The 18,729-nt window shown below is 37.5% G+C and overlaps 1 protein-coding gene across 4 annotated transcripts in view; it reads right to left on the reverse strand.

Moving 5' to 3' along the window:
• Positions 1-908: 908 nt before the first annotated feature.
• The window catches only part of LOC127630273 (myeloid leukemia factor 1-like), a 45,693-nt gene continuing 27,872 nt past the window's right edge, over positions 909-18,729 (reverse strand). Inside the window, exons 3-7 of one of the 4 annotated variants that reach the window (XM_052107766.1) lie at positions 13,516-13,593; positions 12,374-12,502; positions 8,713-8,872; positions 1,779-1,917; positions 909-1,517 (exon numbers count right to left, since the gene is read on the reverse strand). In XM_052107766.1, the coding sequence (XP_051963726.1) occupies positions 1,463-1,517; positions 1,779-1,917; positions 8,713-8,872; positions 12,374-12,502; positions 13,516-13,593 (561 nt within the window). In that variant the 3' untranslated portion in view covers positions 909-1,462. Of the gene's footprint in view, positions 1,518-1,735; positions 1,918-8,712; positions 8,873-9,929; positions 10,090-12,373; positions 12,503-13,515; positions 13,594-18,729 lie in introns of all 4 variants that reach the window. The other 3 variants (XM_052107767.1, XM_052107769.1, XM_052107768.1) reach the window with 3 other exon arrangements.

Genomic DNA, 18,729 nt, shown 5'->3' on the forward strand with positions numbered 1-18,729 from the left:
CCTACCACCGTCGTATCGTCAGCAAACTTGATGACATTGGAGCTATGTGTTGCCACACAGTCATGTGTGTACAGGGAATACAGGAGTGGGCTGAGAACACAGCCCTGTGGGGCTCCAGTGTTGAGGGTCAGTGATGACGAGGTGTTGCTGCCCATTCTAACCACCTGACGTCTGCCTGACAGGAAATCCAGGATCCAGCTGCACAGCAAGCTGTTTAAGCCCAGAGCCCGGAGTTTCTCATCAAGCTTGGAGGGCACTATGGTGTTGAATGCTGAGCTGTAGTCTACAAACAGCATTCTCACATGTGTTCCTTTTTTCCAGATGGGAGAGAGCAGTGTGTATTGTAGATGCAATGGCATCATCGGTGGAGCGGTTGTTGCGGTAGGCAAACTGCAATGGGTCCAAAGAGGGGGGCAGAACAGAGCAGATGTGATCTCTGATTAACCTCTCAAAGCATTTGCTGATGATGGGGGTCAGAGCAACAGGACGCCAGTCATTTAAGCAAGTGATTGTGGCTTGCTTTGGTACAGGCACAATGGTTGATGTTTTAAAGCATGTGGGGACTACAGACAGGGAGAGGGACAGATTGAAAATGTCCGTAAAAACACCAGCCAGTTGAAAAAACTATTGATTTTAAAAGATTGCTGATCCACACCACTAGGAGTCAGAGTAACTTTTAACAGAAAAGTTACTGAACGCACCTTCAATGTTCTTAATTAATACTCCAATGCAAACACTTTTAGCCATCTAAACAATAGTCTCCATTTTCTTAAAATAAAGCATAACTTCTTATTTCTCTTTTGATTTTGGGGTGAACCTATCCATAACCCGGACATGTTTTCATAAGATTCACCCATTTACATGTCGCATAAATTCATTTCATATTTATTATTCTTGCTCAATCTACTGAGACAAAAGAAACTGCAGGATTACAGTTTGCAGTTGCAAAGTATTTAAAGATCAGTTAATAGTTTATTATTTGCTATATTAGTTCATTTATTATTTGTGATTAAGGTTGGGGAAATAAACATACCAATTAGTAAAAAAAGATAATAAAATAAATAACCTCCTGTTAAGAGTGGCTTGATAACATTATCACACAAGCAACAAAGTCAAAACTATGAGAAACATTTATATAAAAGTCTTGTGATTTTTACAAATGTATACAGCAAAGGAAGGTTTCAAGAGCAAGTGTATTAGAGAACAGTAACATCAGTAGTTCATCCTAATACATGTGTAGGAAATGAAAAGACACATTGAGAGAGAAAGAACTGAGAAAAAGAGAAGTTCATATCACATTCATAGTGAGAAATGCCTCCCAGAGAAAATAACTTTATTATTATTATGTTCATCAAAATAAGTCACACTAAATACTACAGAGACACGTGTACTGTGTGATCTAGTGAGTATCAAATATGTTTTATTGTGAATGTGTTTTCATTGTTTCTTCACACCGGAGCCTTTAACGTTGACTTGATTGAAATGTGTGTTTTTTTCCTGCAGCTGCTTTGGCGTCTCTGTGAACACAAAACCACAGAAATAATAATAAACACACTGAAGCAATTATACACTTCAGAAAATGGACATTTCTCAGCAATTTCACACACAACTATGTGCAAAGAAGTTAATATCTCTCATGTGACTGCTTAAATGACCTTTGACATTATGATGTCATGCAGTATGGTTATGCATGTATCAGTTGGTTATTTATAGTGCATTAATTGCAGACAAACACCTCACTGGTACTGAGATATCGGTAACCCTCCGATCACCCCTACTTGCGCATCTGCGGTGGTGCGTTGATGGCTGCTCGGTGCACAGCTCGATGTGTTGGGGCTTCCAGACGACACATGGGAGAAGAAACCTGGAATCTGGACAGTTCCCTCTGCCACTCCTCATCGAACGACTGCGCCTCCGCTGACATGACAAAACATAGTCAACAGCATAAATCATCATGATTTTGAAAGTTGAATTGAACAGAATTGAGGAGACTAAAGGGCCGTTCACACAGAATGCACTCTGTCTGTCTGTGCTCTTGTTTAATACTTTTTATATAAAATGTCATAAGATTGTGTGAGGAACAGGGTGAAATTGACATGAATTCACATAGTGAGGATTCAGACCCAGAACTGTTCAATTCCTGATCGCTTTCATCACATTTATACTTTATTAAGTCTTTCCATTCAAACCATTGAATAAATTATAATAATTGTTCACTTTTTCTTCTACTTTTCATTTCATTTAATTTTTCTTTTGTGATAATACCCACCACCAACACATAAAAAAAAAAAACATAAATAGAAACTTATTTTTTTTTTACTTATATTCACATATACAGTTGCAATCAAAGTTATTCAGACCCCCTGACCAGCAATGTGTTCTGGTGATGTGATTTAAAACACATAAACTAAAACCTTTTGAGAACAAAGAGAATGTTTAAAATAAATATTAAGTAATTCTGTCCACAAATGTCATGTCAAACATATTCAACACCCAGAGTCAATCATTTGTGGAGCATCCTCCTAATAACAGCAAATAAATGTTTCAGGTAAGTGTTCTCAGGCTTCAGTTCTCTATATTAGAGTCTTAACACATTTCTCATGAGCAAAATCTTCTTTGGTTCCTGTGCTGCCACTGCTTCACTGAAATCCCAACAAAGGTTTGCAAAGGGATTTTAATGAAGGACTGAAAGGGCCATTCAAGGACATCACCCATCCCTGAAGCTGATTTTGGACAACTTGGATGTATCCTTGTTGTTATTGTCTTGCTGGAAAGTCTAGTGATCACCAAACTTAAATTTACACACTGAAGGCATCACATCTTTACCTGAAAGAATCCACGGTGGCAGTCACTTAATCAGGATAGCCGTTTCCTGCAACCACAAAACACCCACATCACAGGGCTGACCCACCTCCATGCTTGACCGTGGGGATGGTGTCGTTCTTGTCATCACCTTGTCGTCTTACTCCAGACGTACTGCTGACCCATGGGTCTAAAACTCATTTACAGTTTAGTGTCATATGTCTATAAAACGGTCTTCCAGGACTCCACGGGTCTTTCCAAATACCTTCTTGAATACTCAAGTCAACATTTCCCTTGGTCAAGTTTTGCTTTCTTCCACACCCCAAGAAGGTTGCTGTTTTACCATATTTAAAAAATGTATGAATGGTGCTGCCAACTTTGTCTACTGGACATTGAAGTGCCTTGGACATGTACTTTTAGCCACGGTCTTTTCATGTGTAATGAAATAATCTCCTCTATTAGTTTTTGAGACAGCTTATATTTAATTGCATTTTTTCACATGGAAATACATTTTGGCTTCTAAAACTTAAATAAGTGCCATTGCAGAGTGATGGCTTAATTTAGTTTTAAAACAATTACTTGTGTAGTTTTACATATTTAAGAGTGTGTTCACACTTGGTAGGTTTGGTTAGATTCAAATGAACTCTGGTGTGATTGCTCTGTTAGTGTGGTTCATTTGAACAAGTGCGAATGCTGTCACCCGAACCTTGGTGCGCACCAAACAAGCGCCTGAAAAGTGGATCTCGGTCCGCTTCCAAACGAACTCTGGTGCGGTTCGATTGATGTATGAATGCAGCATGGACCAAAGACGTCTAAACGGACCAAAAACAGGAAGTAATTTGCCTAATACTGACCTCAAGCTGGTTCTTCTCATCATAGGAGCTATTGGCCATTACAGTTCGGGACAGGTGTCGGAACCGCCGTCAGCCGTCTCCTTGCAGCATATGTTCGTTTGTGTGTGCAACAGAGGAATTCCTGTCGCTATTTTGACTCCTTTACACATTTTATTAGCTCTTTGTTTTTCTCAGATGGTAAAAATAGCACCATACATATATATATACAGTATATATACATATCCAATGAGCGCATTTTGCCAGCATTGTTTTGGATGCTTGGCAAGTTCAGTCATCTGCAAAATATACATCATATAAGCTGTCCAATCTTTTTCCTGATGCCTATGGTTTTGTATCTTTAGGTTTGGTGTAAAAAATGCCAGTGTGAACATTAAGTGAACCAGGACTAAATGTATATTTTTCTTTAGTCCGGACCAAGAGAACCGAACTACAAGTGTGAACACACCCTATGAAACAGCTACATGCTAGGGGGTGAATAATTATAACATGGCTGTATTCTTTTAAAATCCTGCTATTAAGAAATATTGGGTTATATATTCACACTATGACTCTGAATGTGTCATTCAACTGATATGATACAAATTCTGGGTCATCAGAATAGCTTACCTTTGTAAATCTTTAATATCTTATACATATAGAGAAATACATTGTGTTATATGAAAAAAGTAATTAATCTAATGTATAGTCCTTTGTTTTATATTATATTCTTTGATTTTAGAGGTGCCCATATCTTTTCAAAAAGTATACTTTTGCTCTTAATTTCATCTGTTATCATTTCTATAGAATCCATTTTGAAAACTAGATCTAACAATCGTTTAAAATTGGGGACTCTTGCTGTAACGATTACCTTGTCTTGTTTCACCGTTGCCCTTTGTTTACCATTTTTGTATTCCTTAGTTTTCACTTTTGTCCCTTGTGTAGCTCCATAGTCTCCCTGTTAGCGTTCGTGTTCTCTGTCATTGTTTTCACCTGTCCTCATTAGTTTGCCATTGGTTTCTGTTCATCACCTTGTTACCTTGTTTGAGTTCTGTTTGTTCATTGGCCCCTTTTTCCCTTGTTCATGTATTTAAACCCTGTCTGTTTGTTCAGTCTCTGTCGGTCGTTGAATGTTGTTGGATGTTCGTGTTCCCACCGTTCCTATGAATGTTGATGTTCGCTCCCATGCCTGTTTTCCCGTGTTCCCAGTTCCTGTGTTTTCGTGTCTTGTTTTTATTTTGCCCATCGCGGCAGTTTCATTTGTTATGTCTGTTTATCTCCTTGATCAATAAACCCGCGTTTGGATCCTACCTTCTGTCTGCCTTCTCCTGATTAGCCACATCGTGACACTTGCCATCTCCAAAATGTTGTTATTGCTTTAAAAGCTGTAGTTCTCAGTATTCTTAATAAATATAACTCATCTTTATAATGTTGCACAGGTATTATACCAAAGACTATATGTTGTATCTTTATTATATTTGGTTTCTTAAAAATGTCTTCTATTCCCTGAATTACTTCTATAAGAAATATGTTTATAATGAGCTTTAAGTTCACCACAGCTTGTCCGGCAACCTAAAGATGAATGATTATACTTAAGAGGATAATTCTGGGGTTATGAAATATCTCATATTAACTTTCCAAGCGTATTCTTTTCAAAATGAAGATTGCATCGTTTTTAATTTTAATAATAATAATAATTTAATAATAATTATAATTCTAATCAATTTCTTTTAAACTTTGTTTCCAATCTCCTTCTGTTATTTCATTGTCCAACTCAACTTCCCATTTTATTTAAAAATTTCTTGAAATGTTTTATTTATTCATCCTTTCAAATGATCTACTTTGTTAATTTGACTAACTTTAATCATAAAGTGCAGAGGGTGAATATAGTCTCAAGTTTTTACTTTAATTTCATCTTTTAAATAACGTGTTTTTTGAAGATATTAGTAAAATCATTTCCTAGACAATACATATTTTCCCCTTATGTTCTCAAATGTCTCCATCTCATTGTCTCCATAAATTTGATAACATCTTATAAGCCCTAACCTTAAATACATCATCAAAAGCATTTGGTTTAAAATCTGGATCTCTTGCTATTTCTCTTCAACAGACCATCTCATGATCCCTAATATTCACCACTTTACAAATTCTTCTCCAACATTTAAAAGTTTCACCAATGCAATAATAACTAGTATTGATATTCTTCATTCTCCCACAGAATATTAATGTACTAATTGCATCAAGTGACCTTGTTTCCATACATTTCCACTTTGATATATTATCCACTTGCATCCAAATTCAAAATTGGCATAACCTGGGCTACATAATAATATTCTCCAAATTAGGCAATGCTAGACCCCCCATTCGTTTACTGTTTTGTAAGACCTTAAGTTTTACTCTTGGTTTTCCTTCATCCCAGATACATTTTCTACAAATGCAATGCCAGTTTTTAAAACTACTAAGCTGTATGTAAACTGGAAGGTTTTGAAACAGAAATAAGAATCTTGGAAATATACTAATTTTAATTGTTATTATTTTTTCAAACAAAGCTAATGGTAGTATTTTACACCTTTTAAAATCATGGAATTAATTTGGAATTATCACTCCCAAGTACCTTATTTCAGTTTGGTTCCATTTAATATCATATTTCTTTTTAAAATCCTTTTGTAATTTTCCCCCTATTTCCATAACTTCTGTCTTATTAAAATGTAGTTTATAACCTCATAAATCTCCATATAAATCTCTTCTAACACGGAGGGTAATGATGTTTCTACATCTGTTAAAAACAATATTACATCATCTGCATACAATGCAAGTTTCTGTTCCTCATCCTCAAATTTAAGACCTTTTATTGTGGAATTAAACTCTGTACTAAAGGCTCTATGCATAAAGCAAATATCAGAGGTGACAAGGGATCCCCTTGTCTTGTCCCCCTCATTAATGCAAACTAATCTGAAAGAACTCCATTGGCCATAACTCTTGCATTTGGATGGTTGTATATTCTTTTGACTAATTTAATAAACCATTGATTAAGCCATATGCTTCACAAGTTTCAAAAATAAAGGGCCATAGAACCCTGTCAAAAGCTTTTTCAGCATCTAATGTCATTATTAACATTTGTTTCTTAGTTTTAGTTGTATAATCAATGATTTAGTGTTCATCATACATTATCATAAAATATACATTTTTGAAGTGAATTATTGTTGGTATTACATCAGCAAGTAATAATAATAATAATAATAATTCCTTACATTTATATAGCGCTTTTCTAGGCACTCAAAGCGCTTTACATAGTACAGGGGGAATCTCCTCAACCACCACCAGTGTGCAGCATCCACTTGGATGATTAGGGTTAGGGTTAGGGAACCAAGTCTGGTAGCAATTACTGACGTGAATAGCTTTTGATCTATATTTAACAACGATATAGGTCTATAAGATGAGCATTGTGCGGGGTCTTTCCCATCTTTTGGTATTACGGTTATAATGAATGAGTTCCATGTCTGTGGCCACTCTTCCTTTCCTCAAATCCAGCTAAACACCTCACTCAATATTGGGGACAACAATTTATTAAATTCCTTCTAAAATTAATTTGTAAATCTATCAGTACCTGGACATTTTTCTGTTTTACTTTTTTACTTACTGTTTATTAAAAAAGGTTAAAAATGTATTTTGTTGACTTGTATTGTAAGAAGATTAAAACAAATTCAAGTAGTTTTTAATTTTAGTTGTTTCCAAAATTTCTGAATCTGGTTTATAAAGAGACATAATAATAATCTCTACAACATGAAACTATTTCTAACTTTCCCTTCCTTTCTACTAAATCTTTATCCCTTATACTCACTATTACAGATTTGTATTTTTGTTTTTAATTTAAATGCAAACATTTTCAGAGATCTTATCTTAAGTATAGTATTACTGTCTAGAATACATAAAAATCTTCTCAATTTCTAGGTAAGGCCTTCCTTGCCTTCTTTAGCTCTTCATAAATCTCCTTATTTTTATTTTTCACATGCTTTTCCTGTGATTTTGTTACTTTTTCCATGATGCATATTCTATTATTTCCCTAGTTTTACATTTACATTTATGCATTTGGCAGACGCTTTTATCCAAAGTGACTTACAGTGCTCTTATTACAGGAGCAACCTGGAGTTAAGTGACTTGCTCAAGGACTGATAGAATGGTGGTGGCTGTGGGGTTGAACCAACAACCTTCTGCTTAGCAGTTCAGTGCTTTAGCCCACCACCACCACCATTTTAAAGAAATGCATTATTTTAACCATACAAATATTATCCCTAAGAAGAGAATTATTAAACCTCCATATTGAAATTCATTGTATACTCCCAAACTCCATTTCCATCATCACTACTTCATGATCTACTTCACTACTATTTTTTTGTTAAATTTTCTTAACACATCATCTTTAAACATAAATATATAATCTAGTCTAGAATAAATATTATGAGTTTCAGAATAACATGTGAACACTTTAATCTGTGGATGCATAAAATGCCTCAGACCTATCAACTCCAGCTCCTCACCAGCTTGTTGCAAGAGTGTAGCCCCTTTTATTGATTCATGTACTTCATCCATAACTAGTAATCCTATAACCTCCATTACTAACAATAATAAAATGTTTTTTTAAAAACTTAAATTTCCCCAGGTGGGTTGCATACATGAATTAGATTTATGAATTGTCCTTCTACTTCTCCTTTCACTAGTACATATCTTCCCTCCTTATCTATTTTACTAATTTCACTTTTAAAGTTCAAATGTTTCTAACCATTATTGACTCCTCTTTTTGCTGTTGTAAATGATGATGCAAATATTTGAGCTGCAACTAACGTTTCTAATTTTATATGTTCATCTTTATTTAAATATGTTTCTTGTAAAAAAAAAAAAGAAGTGCCCCCTTTATTTCTCTTAAGTTTCTGAAGTACCTTCTCTCTTTTTATTAGGTTATTTAAACCATTTGTGTTTAAAGTTATATAAACTTTCATCACTTTTTATGGATGTTTTTACTGCTAAACCTTAAATGTTTTTTAATAAACTTGTTAAAGTAACTGCAGTTGAACAGACTCACTTTCATCCATGTTCTGGAAGTCCTGGTTGAGTACTTTCTCTCCAGTCTTTTTGTTCTCTTTCCTCTCAACCACGTGTCCTCTGTCCTGAATGTGATGAGCGATGGACATCTTCTGTAGTCCACTCTCAGTGTCCTGCAGAGACTTCCTCATTTCCTTTATCTAACACACACGTACATCATACAGGGTTAGCAGGATAAATTAACCATTATTAATTAAATGGAGTTGGGTGAATCTCATAAAACATATACAGTATATACACACACACACACACACACACACACACACACACACACACACACACACACACACACACACACACACACACGCGAGCCAAAACATTATGACCACCCACAGGAGAAGCGAATAATGTTGATCATCTCCTAACAAGGTCACATTTCAAGGTCTGGGTAGATTAGATGGTAAGTGAACAATCACTTCTTGTAGTCAATGTGTTGAATGTAGGAGAAATGGGCAGGAGAAGACCTGAGTGACTTTAACAAGGGCCAAATTGTTATTGCTAGACAACTGGTTCAGAGCATCTCTGAATTGGCAAGTCTTGTGAGGTGCTTCCGGTCAGCAGTGGTGAGTACCTACCGACAGTGGTCCGAGGAGGTACAAACCACAAACAATGCATCTCACACTGCTGCTTATGGGGCTGCAGGCCAGTCAGTACTGCTCGTTCTGTGTGTGATTTCCTACAAAACAGGAATGTCAGTATTCTGCCATGGCCAGTGAAGAGCCCGGATCTCAATCCCATCGAGCACGTCTGGGATCTGTTGGATCAGAGGGTGAGGGCTAGGGCCATTCCCCCCAGAAATGTCCGGGAACTTGCAAGTGCCTTGGTGGAAGAGTGGGGTAACATCTCACAGCAAGAACTGTCAAATCTGGTGCAGTCCATGAGGAGGAGATGCACTGCAGTACTTAATGCAGCTGCTGCCACACCAGATACTGACTGTTACTTTTGATTTTGACCCCCCTTTGTTCAGGGACACATTATTCCATTTCTGTTAGTCACACGTCTGTGAAACTTGTTCAGTTTATGTCTTAGTTGTTGAATCTTTTTATGTTCATACAAATATTTAAACATGTTATGTGTGCTGAAAATAAAAGCAGTTGAATGTGAGAGGACATTTTTTGGTTGAGTTTATTTTGTAAAGTGCACCAGTCTGCAGCAAAGCACCCCCAAAGTAAAGTAACTGCAGTTGAACAGACTCACTTTCATCCATGTTCTGGAAGTCCTGGTTGAGTACTTTCTCTCCAGTCTTTTTGTTCTCTTTCCTCTCAACCACGTGTCCTCTGTCCTGAATGTGATGAGCGATGGACATCTTCTGTAGTCCACTCTCAGTGTCCTGCAGAGACTTCCTCATTTCCTTTATCTAACACACACGTACATGATGCTGCCACCCCCATGGTTCACAGTTTGGATGGTGTTCTTCAGCTTGCAAGGCTCACCCTTTTTTCTCCAAACATAATGGAGCAAAAAGTTCCATATTTTTTTATCAGACCAGAGAACTAAGATCTTTGTCCCCATGTGCACTTGCAAACTATAGTCTGTTTTTTAATGGTGGTTTTGGAGCAGTGGCTTCTTCCTTGCTGAGCAGCCTTTCAGGTTATGTAGATATAGGACTCGTTTTACTGTGGATATAGATACTCGTCTACCTGTTTCCTCCAGCACCTTCACAAGGTCCTTTGCTGTTGTTCTGGGATTGATTTGCACTTATCGCACCAAACTCCGTTCATCTGTAGGAGATGATCGCTGATGAATGTGGTACCTCCAGGTGTTTGGAATTTGCTCTCAAGGATGAACCAGAATTTTAGAGCTTCACAATGTTTTTTCTGAGGTTTTGGCTGTTCCTTTTGATTTTCCCATGATGTCAAGCAAATAGGCACTGAGTTTGAAGGTAGGCCCTAAAATACGTCCACAGGTACACCTTCAATTCAGTACACCTCCTATCAGAAGCTAATTAGCTAATAGTCTAAAGGCTTGACATCATTTTCTGGAATTTTCCAAGCTGCTTAAAGGCACAGTTAACTTAGTGAATGTAAACATCTGACCCACTGGAATTGTGATATAGTCCACTGAAGGTGAAACAATCGGTCTGTAAACAATTGTTGGAAAAATTACTCGTGTCATGCACTAAGTAGATTTCCCTCAGCAGTTACAGAAATACTCAAACAATCATGCCATCGTCCAAATCTCTGAGATCACATTTTTTCCTCATTCTGATGGTTGGTGTGAACATTAACTTAACATCCTGAACCGTATCTGCATGATTTTATGCACTGCACTGCTGACAAACGACAAGCTGATTAGATAATAGCATGCATGAATGTTGGTGTCAGACGGGCTGGTTTGAGTATTTGTGGGATTTTCACACACAACAGTCTCTAGAATTTACTCAGAATGAAAAACACAACACATCCAGTGAGGGGCAGTTCTGTGTATGAAACACATCCAGTGAGGGGCAGTTCTGTGTATGAAACACATCCAGTGAGGGGCAGTTCTGTGTATGAAACACATCCAGTGAGGGTCAGTTCTGTGAATGAAACACATCCAGTGAGGGTCAGTTCTGTGTATGAAACACATCCAGTGAGGGTCAGTTCTGTGTATGAAACACATCCAGTGAGGGGCAGTTCTGTGTATGAAACACATCCAGTGAGGGTCAGTTCTGTGTATGAAACACATCCAGTGAGGGGCAGTTCTGTGTATGAAACACATCCAGTGAGGGTCAGTTCTGTGTATGAAACACATCCAGTGAGGGGCAGTTCTGTGTATGAAACACATCCAGTGAGGGGCAGTTCTGTGTATGAAACACATCCAGTGAGGGTCAGTTCTGTGTATGAAACACATCCAGTGAGGGTCAGTTCTGTGTATGAAACACATCCAGTGAGGGTCAGTTCTGTGTATGAAACACTTGTTGATGAGAGATCAACAGAGAATGGTCAGACTGGTTTGAACTGATAAAGTCTACAGTAACTCAGATAACCACTCTGTACAATTGTGCTGAAGAATATCATCTCTGAATGCTATTCTGAGATGCAGGTTGGTGCTGTTTTGGCAGCACGAGGGGGACCTAAATAATATTAGGCAGGTTGTTTTAATGTTGTGGCTGATCGGTGTATATATATGTTCATTAAGAATATGAAGCCTTTTTTGCTTTTGACATTATTTATATGTCAATTAAACACATTTTCAGCCCAAATTCAAATTTTTGTAATGCAAAAAGATCTCATTCTCATTACTGTAATGTGAAACAACAAAGTATTATTTACATTGTACAATATTTATACATCATGGCATCATGTCTTTTATTTATGCTTATTCAATTACACAAAACGCTTTATATCATTTTGATTTACTGTAATATAGTTAAAGTGACTGTTTTACAGCAATGACAATCTAATGACGACCACCAATGAGAATTAAAAACAAAAGTTTAAGTAAAAAATCTGGACTCACTGTCCAGGTGACATTGTACTGGACACATTTTTTTTTTTTTTTGCATTACTGTAATGAGAGTTTTGGGTGAAATGTGTAGAATTGTCATGAAAATAAGGACACAATGCAAAAAAATGGTCTGAACATTTTTCTTGATTCCAAAATATAATTTGCTATTTTCTATCTTTTGGACTTGTTTTCATTCACTCAGTATTACTTACTCCTCCAGGTGCACAGCGGGTTTGTGAAGATGCCTGGAACACTTTTGCGGGCTCATCTCCGACTTTCGAGTACGTAACGACAGAAGAAGAGGAAAACGAGTGGCTGTTGGAGTCTGACGCCATATTCCCCTAAACCAAACATTATACAGTAAACTATTAACATAATGAAGAATGATTTTCTCTCTATCAGTGTTGAACAGCAGATGAACTGTGTGTGTACAATCTACACTCAAAATAAAAGATTTATGCATTCCAATTTCATAATGTAATCTTTAACAAAATAAAATGAAAAATATTTATTAATTACATTTTGCTAACGAGTAATCTTTTCAATTGGATGGAATTGTGGTATGAACTTAAAATGCATAAATGTTTAAAATAGGCTAAAATATTTTGTATAGTGCACCCTGGTTATATTCCAACAATGACTGAAAGATCATACAGGACAATGTGTAGAGGAATATTCCGGGTTCAATACAAGTTAAGCACAAGTGACAGCTTTTCTGGCATAATGTTGATTACCACAAATGTAATTCTGACTCATCCCTCTTTTTCTTAAAAAAATCTGTGTTCCAGTATAGAGGTCAATGGAGGGTTTAAAGGCAGAAATGTGAAGCTTATAATTTTATAAAAGCACCATTATTTCTTCTGTTAAAACTTGTAAAAATGTTAAATTGTCATTTTAGTGTTCACAGCGTTATGTCATCATGGCAACCGAAGTTGTAAAATTGTATATAACATTACACAGGCATTATTAGGGATAACGTACAGTCAGTTGTTATCACACAATAAATCCTGACAGGGTGAGTAGAACCCTGACATGTAGTGGAGGACTCTTGTATCACCCTGAAGGGTTTATTTTAAGTGTCTCACTATAATAGATTTGGGCCTTTTTTTTGTTTTTAATATTGTTTTGTGGTAATCAACATTATGACACAAATGCTGTTGATTGAGATTAACTTGTATTGATCCCCAAATATTACTTCAATGAAAAAGTTTATTTTCTGCATGCCTTTATCGCATTCTGTCAGCTTAGTCAATGTGCATGTCTGTTTACATTCTGGCATAATGAGATGCATTGTTGCTTTATTGATTTGCATGTGAACTAGGCTATTTAAAACAGGGTTTTAAAGCAGACTTACAACATTTCTGTGCATCTCTTTCATTCTGTTCCTCATGTTGTCCATCATAGAGAAAGGATTGCTGAAGAAATCCAGTTCCTGTACATTTTTATCACATACACAGAAAATAAAGCATTAGATACAAGTAGACATTAAGTATCATCTGGAATCAACTCAGATTCATCTATATCCATTCAAAGGAAATTAAGAACTGGACAAGTACATTAGCCCACACAACTTTCAGATGATAAAACAGATAATTGCGGTTATGCTCATTGGTAAAAACATTAGTCCAGTTGTGTTAAAACACACTATATATTAACAGCTATGCCATAAAACACCGGTCTACTAGTATATCACTGCACACACTATTAACCTTAGTTTACATGTCAGAGACTAGATGAACAGTATGTTTAAAAAACATGCATCCTAACAGTGATGCTGTAATGTTTAATATATGATGCAGTATGAAGTATTATGTTGAGAACAGGACATTAGAGTGACCTTAAAGTCAGTGTGAAACAGCATTCAAACCCCATTTTACTAACCAATTTCAGAGTGAAAAGGATATTAACTGAGAACATAAACTGGGTAATTGGGCAAATTAGTTTTTACAATTGTTATGTCAGTCTTTCTGATTGTTTAAACACGTTTTAATGAAAGCCTTTTAGTTGTATCTAAAATAAATTATGTGTGGTATGTGATATTTTTATGTTCCATTTATTATTCGAGAAGTTATGTGACATAAAAGCAACACCAACATAATTGTCAAAGACATACAGGGATTGATATTAAGCATTGTCATGTGCTTGTCCTAACTTGATCATTCAAAAAGTTACTTGTTCAGAGAGAAAAAAATACAGTTATGTTACACGCTTAAGTATTATGTCGTATATTTTTCTAAAATTCTGACCAATATCCAGCCTAATAGTGTACCTATGCAATTAACTGCGACAGAAATGTAAACTGCACTGGGTAGTAAAGGAGGCTATTATCATATGGTAATTATTTTATGTCACGTACAGTTGGGGAGACCAATTGTACATTGGTCTCACCCAAACAGCGTTAACGCAGCAGCTAGGCTTTTAACAGGGTCAAGAAAGGTACATCACATTTCCCCGGTTTTAGCATCTCTACACTGGCTTCATGTGACTTTCAGGGTTGATTTAAATTGTTTTTTTGTGATTAACATTTTATTAAGTTACAGAATGTTAATATACAAAGATCAAAAGTACAAATAAAATAAACATCCCCTTAAATTACCCTCCCATTTCCCCAAGGCGACCATACCCCCCATCCCCATCTCCCAGAAGTACATAGAAAGCATGAATAAATAGTCTTAGATGAGTGGAAATCAAAATCCAAATACAATAAATAAAGATATAAAAGTAGAAATATGAGACATATATCTTACAACCGCTCCTTAATTTCGGAAATTGCATCTAGCCATGCCGAGATAGTCCTCTGAGAGGCACCATGTAACCTTGCCACTGGGAGCTCCATGTTCACAATGTCCAAGAAAGAATGCATCCAGAGAGTCCACGCAAGAGAGTGTCAAAATCAAATCAAATCAAATCACTTTATTGTCACACTACCATGTACACAAGTGCAACAGTAGGTGAAATCCTTGTGTGCAGTTCCGAGCAACATAGCAGTCATGACAGTGACGAGACATATACCAATTACAATAAACAACATACTTGCACAACACAATTTACATAATTATCAAATGTACACATACTTACACAACACGATAATTATATACAATGTACAGTAGACAATACACACAATATAGAATACACAATATACAATAAGTAAGGAGTATATGAAATATATATATATGAAGTAGTATATTGAGGAGAATATGTTGACAGTCCAGTGTGAGATATAAGATGAATAAAGTGCAGTGCTAATTATTGATCCTGATAGATTAAGTGTTCAACAGTCTGATTGCTTGGGGGAAGAAGCTGTCATGTAGTCGGCTGGTGCGGGTCCTGATGCTGCGATACCGCCTGCCTGATGGTAGCAGTGAGAACAGACCATGACTCGGGTGGCTGGAGTCTCTGATGATCCTCCGAGCTTTTTTCACACTCAGCCTGTTATAGATATCCTGGAGGGAGGGAAGCTCACCTCCGATGATGTTTCTGGCAGTTCGCACCACCCTTTGCAGGGCTTTGCAGTTGTGGGCGGTGCTATTGCCGTACCAGGCGGTGATCCAGCCAGTCAGGATGCTCTCTAAAGTACTAGTGTAGAACCGTGTGAGGATGTGTTGGTTCATTCCAAACTTCCTCAGCCGTCTCAGGAAGAAGAGGCGCTGGTGAGCCTTCTTCACAACGGCCTCAGTGTGGACAGACCATGTGAGTTCCTCAGTAATGTGGACACAGAGGAACTTGAAACTGCTGACTCTCTCCACCAGTGCTCCATTAATGGTGATGGGGCTGTGTTCTCCGTCTTTCTTCCTGAAGTCCACTACAAGCTCCTTGGTTTTACTGACATTGAGGGAGAGGTTGTGCTCCGGACACCAGCGTGTCAGAGTGTGCACCTCCTCTCTGTAGGCTCTTTCATCATTGTCAGTGATCAGACCTACCACCGTCGTATCGTCAGCAAACTTAATGATGACATTGGAGCTATGTGTTGCCACACAGTCATGTGTGTACAGTGAATACAGGAGTGGGCTGAGAACACAGCCCTGCGGGGCTCCAGTGTTGAGGGTCAGTGATGAGGAGGTGTTGCTGCCCATTCTAACCACCTGACAGGAAATCCAGGATCCAGCTGCACAGCGAGCTGTATAAGCCCAGAGCCCGGAGTTTCTCATCAAGCTTGGAGGGCACTATGGTGTTGAATGCTGAGCTGTAGTCTACAAACAGCATTCTCACATATGTGTTCCTTTTTTCCAGGTGGGAGAGAGCAGTGTGTATTGCAGATGCAATGGAATCATCAGTGGAGCAGTTGTTGCGGTAGGCAAACTGCAATGGGTCCAAAGAGGTGGGCAGAACAGAGCAGATGTAAGGTGGAGGTTTCCAACGTAAGGCAAGCATTTTCTTAGCAGCAGTAAGTCCACAGAAAAACAACTTTTTCTGCATTAAAGAGAGAGTGTAAGAGGAATCATCAATTAGAAGCAAAAGTCTCGGACAGCATGGTACCTCAAACTTCAAAATGTCCTTCAACGTTGTGGAAACCTGTCTCTAAAACTCGTTGACTTCAGGGCAGTCCCAAAAAATTTGCATGTATGTGCCTATACACCCATTTGAGCAAAAATTACATGCAGGAGAAGTGGAAAGCTTCATTAAATGACGCTTCCTGGGAGTGAGATACATCCTATGAATCATCTTGAAATGGATCAATTGATGATTAGGGTTTTTAGAGACATGTTTGAGGTTAGCCCATATTGAGTTCCAACATATGTCATTACTTTCATCTGAGCCAATAACATAAATATCTCTGCTCCAAACATCTACAACAGGTAACTTTTTGTAAGAAGCCTCCAGAAACAACATGTACAGGGATGAAACTATACCCCTTGTATTTCCACATGAAGTAAGCAACTATGCAAAGTAAGCCAGGGAAAACTAGAGCCCCAAAGAACCCCATATGCACGCATGGCAGATCTCAGGCGCAGATAAAAGAAAAATGAAGTGCCTGGTAAATTATATTCAGCACGTAGATCATTAAACATTCGTAAACCATTGTCCCCCCAAACATCAGCCAAAACATGAATCCCTCTATCACCCCAGTCTGAGAAAACAAAAGGCTTGATTACGGAATAATGGAGAATGAGAATGCCATTTATAGTCATCATGGGAATACTTTGAAGCCGCCCGCCAGGTAGAAAGGAGATATGCTATTATTGGGCCAAAACGCTGTTTTAAACTCTTCAACATAGTGTTACAATAAATTAAATCCTGTAATCTATAAGGTAAAACCAGATTAAATTCAATTGGTTGCCAAGATACAGCAGAGCCAGGCTTTAACCATACCGTGAGAGGTCGAAATGATAAAGCCTAAAGTCTGGAAGTGCAAGTCCACCAGCATCCTTGCAACGATTTAATGTTGAATACTTTATACGAGGGGACGTGCCATTCCATATGAACTTGGAAACCAATTTTTGCAATTTAGACCAGAAATCTAAAGGTGGAGACAGAGGTATTATATCCATTTTGATGACAGAAATCTGAGCTTGTAAAGAAAAAGGTAGTGTAGACCAGCGAGTCAAGTCCATTATATAGACCCTGGAAATGTTTCAGAGCTATTGTGTGTAGAGACGGAAATATATCCACACCCAAATATCTAAAGCTGGCTACTATCGGTATAAAAGATGGTAAAACCGACTTAGAGGATGAAATATTTAAGTGCATTAATGAGGATTTGTTCCAATTAATCTTATACCCAGAGAATTGGCTAACAAAATATGATGAATAGACACAGCAGTATTACTAACATATAAAAGAATGTCATCTGCATATAACGAGATTCTATGAGAAGTGTTACTAAAAGTGATAGGACTAACAAAAGAATGTTGACGAATTTTCTGTGCAAGAGGCTCAAGAGAGTGTGCAAACAAGAGTGGTGAGAGAGGGCATCCCTGACGAGTCCCACGTAATGTAGAACATTTTGAAGAGGTGATGCACCCTGTCATGATCACAGCAGAGGGATTGGCGTATAATACCTTTACCATATTCATATAATCTCTGCCTAAACCAAGATGTTCCAATACTGACCAAAGGTAATGCCATTCAAGCCGGTCAAAGGCTTTCTCAGCATCTAAAGACAGAGTTGCACACGGTATGTCCATTCCACTAGTCACGTGTATGATGTGCAATAACCGGCAAACATTATTGGCCGCAAGACGAGATTTAATGAAACCAGTCTGATCGTTATGCACCAATTTGAATGCATCTAAACAGGAGGCCAAACAGTTTCACATCACTGTTTAACAGAGATAGTGGTCTATAATTGCCGCACTGGGTCAAGTCTTTATTAGGCTTAGGTAAAAGAGTAATAATGGCCATATTAGCACTATTATTAAAAACACCCACCCGAATAGAATAATGAATCATATTCAACAGAGACTGTCCCAGCTCATCCCAGAAAGAAAAGTATAGTTCAGGTGGGATCCCATCCCGGAGACCTACCCCTCTTCATACATACAAGAGCATCCCTTAACTCATCTAATGAAATAGGAACATTTAAAGATGTACCCTCTGTTTCAGAGAGACATGTAAGAGTCAAATCTTG

The sequence above is a fragment of the Xyrauchen texanus genome, chromosome 36, assembly GCF_025860055.1.
Source record: "Xyrauchen texanus isolate HMW12.3.18 chromosome 36, RBS_HiC_50CHRs, whole genome shotgun sequence".
NCBI lineage: Eukaryota > Metazoa > Chordata > Actinopteri > Cypriniformes > Catostomidae > Xyrauchen > Xyrauchen texanus.